The following is a 7,279-nucleotide window of genomic DNA, read 5'->3' as shown; positions in this document are numbered from 1 at the left end:
GTGGAGTCGTCGGGTTCGAGCCACGCCGTTGCTGTTGTTCTCGGACTCCGCCGAGGCAGCAAGAGCTGCCGTCGTCATCTTTGTCTCAGCTCGGCTGAACAGGGTTGTCGGCCTTCCCTCCTCCAAAAGCTAAGTTAATCTATAGCTCTACTGTGCAGTTTCGATTTTCCTATAATTGTTATGCAATAAATAGCACTAAGCTCTAAACTCTTGCTACTGTATCAAGGAATTCCTCACTGCATTTAGCTCGTGTGAAAGTCATAGGCTGTTGTTGGTTTTGATGGAAATAAATTGATTATGCAATGGTTTTGATGTTGATGTTCCAAACTAGTTTCTTTAGTCTTGGTGGATTTGTATAGGAAATTGTAGGAGCTCATTCGTTTGAGTTAGCACCTGATTTGTTGGGATAAGCAGTGCATGAGCCTAGAAACTGAAGGTGAAATTGCTTGTAATCCGAGTTCTTTGTTGTGTTGTGAATGTCTTTATGAGGATTTCTAGTTGTCTAAGGTCTTGTGGACTCAAAATTGTCTTCCTTCAGGTGTTGTTGAAGAGTACTTCAGGTGTCTTCCTTCAATGCTCTGCCTACTGTGAATGAGATGGAATTGATTTCAGCTGTTGTTTCTGGACATCTAGATCCTTCTGTTATGGCATCGGCACCTGGTAAGTGCTTCAGCTTATTAATACCTGAAAATATTTCTTATTCATAAAAAGACTGCAAAGCAGAAAGTTTGCCTACCCTTTCTACTTGGTATACTCTCTCCCTCTCTCTCTCACACACACATTAATGTATAATGAATGGATTCACATTTCCAACATAGGAAATAGTTCTTGATTTTGAAATATATTTTGTTTCAGTGGTATAGAAGTCCCGGAAAAACTGGATCTCACTGCAAAATTGAATATTAATCGGGGCGAGGCGCCGCCACAGTTCGGGAGGAAGGGGCTGAGGAAGGCAGCGCTCCGGCATATCCCGGTGGAGGTGTACGGGTCGAGGCAGGGGTGGGGTCCACGGACTGCCCGATATGCCTTGGTGAGTTTGTGGATGGAGACAAGATGAGGGTGCTGCCCAAATGCTTAGATGGAGAATATGCATTATGAGATATAACATATTGTTTGAATGTAATATTTAATGAATAATGTTTGAATGAATGTATGGATTTTTAGTATTAATATATGTATTTTTAGTTTTCTATTATGAGTTTTTAAAATAAAAATTTTATTGAAAAAAAAAGAGAGAAAGGAAAAATCTTGGGCAAGCCCAAGGAAAATACAAGGCCCAAAGACACAATCACAAAGGAAATCCAAAGGATGTGTGCCATGGAACAGAACCACAAAATGTGGTAAAACAAACAAAAGAAAAAGAAAAACAAGAGGACAGCTCTTGAGAAACAGAGCAGGAGAATCCGCACAGGCGGACAGCTCAGGAAGCTCTGCCTTGCAGCTCAGGCGAGAAGGTCTGGCGGGCAGCTCTAAAGCCAGTCAGCTCCGGACAGCTCTGGCGTGAAAGCTCTGGCGGTCAGCTCTGGAGCCTCCGCTCGGATATTACGTTCAGCTCTGCGGTCAGCTCTGGAGCCTCCGCTGTGGATCAGCTCTGTCGGTATGCTCTGGCGATCAGCTCTGCAATGTCAGCCATGTCGGTCAGCTCTGCAAGGTTAGATCTGGATCCTCCGCTATGGATCAACTTTGCTGGTCTACTCTGGCGGTCAGCTCTGTCGATCAGTTCTTCGCGTATAGCTCTGGCGGTCGGCACTGCGCAGACAGCACTGGCGGTCAGCACCGTGAGCTGTGGCGTGTCAACTCTGGCGGTCAGCTCTGGAGCCTCTGCTCCGGTATGTCGTTCAGCTCTGGCAGTCAGCTCTGGAGCCTCCGCTCTGGAATGTCAGCTCTGGCATCTCCGCACTGGCGGTCAGCTCTGGCGCCTCCGCTCTGGAGAGACGATCAGCTCTGGAACCTCCGCTCTAGAGCCTCCGCACATGCGGTCAGCTCTGGCGCCCCGTCTGGAGCCACCGCACTTTTTCAACTCTGGCGCCCACTCTTGAGCAGATAGTGCGTTAGTCAAAAAGAGCGCAACCCCCAAGAAGAAAAACAGAAAAGCACGCTTTGAACAAAGGAGCATTGACTGGAACAAATGTTTTGAACAAAAAAGCACGCTTTGTTGGAAGAATAAAATACACATTGTATGCTTTGTTGGAGCATTGACTGGAGAAAATCGGACAAATGTTTTGAACAAAAAAACACGCTTTGTTGGAAGAATACACATTGCACGCTTTGAACAAAAAGCACGCTTTGTTGGAAGGAGTGCCGTCACCGGACAAATGTTTTGGAACCGACAGCCACTCCTATTGCCGGAGAAAATCTGAAAACCAACTTCCACCCAGTTTCGGACCGGGGAAGCTGTTAAACCTGAGAACCCGAGAGAAACCACGGCGTGGAAGTCGCCAGAGAAGCGGTTAAAGATGGGGTTAAAGCGGTGAGCGAGGCGTATCGCCACCACCACTTTGCCGTCGGAAATGCCCATGAAATCGATGGGTTGGAGAAGACGCCTTTGAAATTCGTCTGAAAAGGTGGCCATCCAGGCGTGGAGTGCATCGAAGGCGACGCTGAACTGAGGCGGCAGAGGAGGAGGAGGTGGTCGGAGGGAACCCCCGCCAATCCACACACCTCTGCCGCCTCCGATAGACTCAAAAAGGTGCCTCCAAGAGAGAGAGACCTCGATTCTATTATGAGTTTTTAGTATTGGTAAATATATATTTAAAAAATAAGGAAATATAAATAAATTACAAAAAAATATTGTAACACAAGAAAAGACAACAAGCAGGAAAAGTGTGGTCTATCAATAAATAGATATCGTTGCCTATATTAAAAAAATTGTGGTCATAGACAACGGTTTTAAAAACCGTTGTCTATCAGAGAATAGACAACGGTCGGAAAACCGTTGTCTATGACCGCCCTTCAATAGACAATACCTTCATTTACAACAATTAATTTTCTAATAGACAACGGTTTTGTCCGTTGTCTATTTGCTTTTTTCTTGTAGTGATAAAACTGATGAGGCTGGTAACATTGTGAGAAACAAGGCTAGGTTAGTTGCTCATAGTTACACACAAGTTGAAGGCATTGATTTTGATGAGACTTTTGCTCCTGTTGCTAGAATTGAGTCGATTAGACTGTTATTTGCTATAACATGTCAGGTTGGGATATCTCTGTTTCAGATAGATATTAAAAGTGCTTTTCTAAATGGTGTGTTGACTGAAGAAGCCTATGTTGAACAACCCAAAGGGTTTGATGATGTTAGTAAACATGACCATATGTTTAAACTCAAAAAAGCTTTGTACAGTTTAAAACAAACACCGCATGCATGGTATGAAAGGTTAACAATGTTTCTTGTTAACTATGGTTTCTCTAGAGGTCAAGTTGATAAACCATTGTTTCACTACGCCAAAAACGCACATACATAACACTGCATAGATAACGGTTTTTTCGAAAACCGTTATCTATGCACGTCTTTTTTATAATAGATAACGGTTTTCGAAAAAACCGTTATCTATGTACTGTTATGTATGTGCATTAAGTAATGCGTTATGTATTAGCGTTATCTATTAGTCACAAAGATAACAGTACTTCGGAACCGTTATGAAAAGCGTTATATATGTGCGTCTATTATAACGGTTATTTCTACCGTTACGAAAACTGTTATGTAAGAACATGGATACATAACGCTAAGCCTGAATCGTTATTTTATCCGTTATCTATGAGCTAGTCTTTTTATAACGACAATGTAAGCATTAGGAAAACCGTTATATATGACTATTTTTAACAACGATTATTCCGTCCATTACGAGGATTGTTATGTATGTGCATCATTTTTTTTTTACATTTTTTTATCAATTCATTTTTTGAAAACCATAATATATATATTTTCTTAATAAAAAATTTGTTTATCTAAACATTAAAAATAAGAAAAAATTATTTTAAATTATCATTTTAATGGATTAAAAGTAAAAATTATTATTAATTTTCAGATTAGAAATTTAATTAACGGTTATGAGAATTAATTTTTTTTTTCATTTTTTCCAATTTTGTATAATTTTTTTAAAACCATAATATCTATTTTTTTAAACAAATACATGTTTAAAAACTTGTATTTTTATTACTCTTTAAGTTTAATATTTAAATTATAATTTTATAATTCAAAACCTTAAAAACTTAAATTAGAATTTAAATTTATAAATTTATAATATTTGAAAAAATAATGCAAAATTGTACCTAATACTTTTTTAAAAAATAATTAAAATTTAAATAAAGTGATTAATATTATTATTTTAAATATTTTTTTGCTAATATTATTAATAGAAATTTTACAAGTGAACACACATTACACTTTCTCTTCTCCACCTTAATCTCCTCCTTCTCTGCCGCCTCTCTCTCCCTCTTTCTTCTCCGGCAGTTTCGTCCGTTCTCGCCAGTTCTCGCCGCCTCCGGCACGGTGATGGGCGTGGTAGTTATTTTCCTCTATCCTTCTCTACTTCTTCCCCTAAATCTCAAGACACCTAAATCTTTAGGGTTTTAATTTTTATCCTCTTTCGATTTTATTCCGTTCGGCGCTCCTTCGACACCGCCTGAGTTGTCGCGCCTTCATCACGCCTCTACGGTACGAGCTTCGATCTCTTCCTCTGTTCTGTCTCTCTGACTCTCCCCCTTTCTCTGACTCGCTCACAGCAGCTGTCGCGGCTTAAGCAGCGCCGACGATCGTTGCCGTAGCCCGCGCCTCCGCCGTGGTGCGTGCAGATTTGCACCAGGAAGCCAACAACAATAGTTGCCTCTCATAAAGGTTTTTATCCGGCCGGTCTATTGAAGCAGATCTGCAAAATTTTTGATTCTTTGTTTCGTTAAGGATTGTGGAATATTCGTGGTCGCTTTCTCTGGCATTGGTTGCTTAAAAATTTCAAATTCTTATTTTTTGTCTGTTTTATATTGATTTGGTTGTTTGTTGTAGGAGATTCATATGTTGCTTTTGTTTAGTGTTTTAGCTGCTATCAAGGTAGTCTGCCCCCCATTTTTACTCGCGTTCATTCTTTCACGTGAGAGATTTTGGTGCTCAATTTCGAATTCTAGGGTTTTTTTGCTAATTCATTGTAAATGGGGGTTTGAAAGTTCCGAAGGCTAAAGGTTTGATTGCTGCCATCAGAGACGAGAATTGCTGCCATCTTTAAATTAGCTAGAGGTTTGATTTTGCCATTTTCAATGTAGGAACGAGAATTGATCTATGTTTGTCGCTTTGCTGAAGCTAAAGGAAAGTTAAATTTAAAGCTGAAGATTGAAAATTCCAGAAATATTGTAGAAACGTCTGCCACCGCTCTATTCGTGCCATCAGCGTCTCCAGCCTTTGAATCAGTTCATCAGCTCTCATTCTTCAGGTAACAACTCAACTGAAATTCAAAAATGTATTTATATATGGCTCTAATTTTAGGGGCAGACTATCATGATCAATTGATTGCATGAATTGAATATGGCATATTCTTTTGTTTATCTTTTTTCTATTCTTGCTGATTGATTGGATTGAAAATTTAGATCTTTCATTGAAACCTTCAGTTGATGAGATATATGGGGTTCTATCCTTTGTATTCTGGACACTAACTTTGATACCACTTGTTAAGTATGTCTTCATAGTGCTTAGAGCTAATGACAATAGTGTTGGTTTGAGATTGAGGTCAGCATTGGAGTAGCATAGGTTGTGCAGAGGGTTTTGCTCACTTTGTCTCTGCTTAGGGCTTGTATGGTGATTAGGGATGGAGTTCTTACTCGGGGATGAGCAGATGCTTGTTGCTTTAGTTTTTATGCTGCAAAAGATTAAGAAATGTAACAGTTGGATATGATATGAGAATTGCTTTTGTTTTACATCTATCTTTTCTATTGGACCTCAAGCTGTTCACGTTGGACATTGATGAGCTCATACATGAATTCACTCAGGTATTAATCCACAATCACAATTCTTTTTCTCCTATTGTTTTGTATATGTGCAGCTAAATGTTACTTTACTCGTTTGATCTGTAGTGTGAATCGAGTGCTTTTGCTCAATTCAAAAGAGTGTGGCTTTCGAGGAAGTTTTCCAACATATTCAAGGCTAGCCCTTCGACTAATCAATGTTTCTTTATGCAGTCGTTGTATGCACATTCCATCAGTAAGTTACCTCACTATATTGTCTATCTATTGTTTTTAATATTTAAGCATCACGTCTTTGAGACAGTTTGACATGGCTATCATTTTATGGTTCTCCTTGTGAAGTTTGTGATTTCTTGTTTCCAACAAGCTATCAAAATATGTTTTTATTGACCACTTCCTATAAGAAAGGAGTGAAAATGAAAAGTTCTAAGTTTCAACAACCCATGGCTTTGTTCTTCAATAAAATCTAGGGTATACAGATCTCACACCCTCTCTATATCTTCTCTATATTTTTGGTGCAGTTGTTTGTACTTAGATTTCATGTATTTAATTATATGGCAAGAAAGAAGCCGGTAGCTTTTTGTTGGTTTGGAATACTATTAGCAGGCCAACAAAATCTTGCAACATTTGCTTTTACTGCAGGTACCAAAATCTCCCTTGAGCTTCGATTCTCAACTGCAAATGTCTCTGCACCTCCATCTGCTGCTGGATAGTGTTTCCCTATTTCTGACCTTCCGATTTGTCGTGGTTAAAGGCATGTGATTGCTGACTTTCTTGGTTTTCAGTTTTGAACACTTAAGTTAATGGTGTTAACTTTACTACTTATTTCAACTTCTCTATTTTTCTAAAGTTATGAAGGGATAGGAATTGCCTTGAAAACTGCAGCAGCAACTTGAGGAACAAGATCAGATTTCAAGGAAAAGTGTGGATACCGTTGTTTCAGGTCCTTCAACATTTCTTAAGCACAAATAATTCGGTTATGGGTCAATTGCTTGTATTATGAATTGCTTAAGCGTAGATAATTGGGAATTGGTCATTAAAACCATATGTTGAGCTAAAGCACAAATGATGTTATTATAGTTATCTTACTGATATTCTTTGTTGGCTCTTTGTATGCTTTTGTGGCAGGTTTGTGGTGGTGGATTAAATGACCCGTGCGTAGAGGCTTGTGAATTCACAAGAAAAGTTATACCAGATGGCTAGCTAGTTGCATATTTAATATATTTAGTATTTTTGTAAGGCATAATAGTATTAGATAGAGCATTTGTTGAATTTTGACTATATTCAAATGATGTATGAATTCTTTTTTATGATAATAATATATGGATTTTGATTA

The 7,279-nt window shown here is 39.0% G+C and overlaps 1 protein-coding gene and 1 long non-coding RNA gene across 10 annotated transcripts; both read left to right on the top strand.

Annotated features, from left to right (window-relative positions):
• Positions 1 to 569: 569 nt before the first annotated feature.
• LOC131011399 (uncharacterized) lies at positions 570 to 1,190 on the top strand. The gene is made up of 2 exons (XR_009096897.1): positions 570 to 660; positions 856 to 1,190. It is a non-coding gene; the product is annotated as an uncharacterized LOC131011399 (long non-coding RNA).
• A 3,152-nt stretch (positions 1,191 to 4,342) lies between these two features.
• Positions 4,343 to 7,279, top strand: LOC131011398 (uncharacterized). Of its 9 annotated transcripts, none has more exons than XR_009096896.1 (6): positions 4,377 to 4,651; positions 4,741 to 4,831; positions 5,251 to 5,970; positions 6,055 to 6,181; positions 6,586 to 6,886; positions 7,072 to 7,279. XR_009096896.1 is itself a non-coding variant. In XM_057939210.1 (5 exons), exons 1-5 carry the CDS (start codon positions 5,790 to 5,792, stop codon positions 6,805 to 6,807), a joined length of 366 nt encoding a protein of 121 aa, XP_057795193.1. In that variant the 5' UTR covers positions 4,377 to 5,789; the 3' UTR covers positions 6,808 to 7,065. The 9 variants fall into 9 exon arrangements, 1 of the variants encoding a protein (XP_057795193.1); XR_009096891.1 differs by having other exon boundaries at positions 4,723 to 4,831; positions 5,288 to 5,970; XR_009096890.1 differs by having other exon boundaries at positions 4,723 to 4,831.

The sequence above is a fragment of the Salvia miltiorrhiza genome, chromosome 2, assembly GCF_028751815.1.
Source record: "Salvia miltiorrhiza cultivar Shanhuang (shh) chromosome 2, IMPLAD_Smil_shh, whole genome shotgun sequence".
In the NCBI taxonomy this organism is placed as follows: Eukaryota; Viridiplantae; Streptophyta; class Magnoliopsida; order Lamiales; family Lamiaceae; genus Salvia; species Salvia miltiorrhiza.
Note: the sequence above shows the minus strand (reverse complement) of the source record. Positions and strands in the feature narration are given on the sequence as shown.

Bases quoted from the DNA above. Each gene is read 5' to 3' on its own strand.
- LOC131011398 (XM_057939210.1), top strand. From the start codon at position 5,790: ATGGAGTTCTTACTCGGGGATGAGCAGATGCTTGTTGCTTTAGTTTTT. The intron at 5,971-6,054 runs GTATTAATCCAC...TTTGATCTGTAG, and splicing joins TCATACATGAATTCACTCAG to TGTGAATCGAGTGCTTTTGC. The intron at 6,182-6,585 runs GTAAGTTACCTC...CTTTTACTGCAG, and splicing joins GTTGTATGCACATTCCATCA to GTACCAAAATCTCCCTTGAG.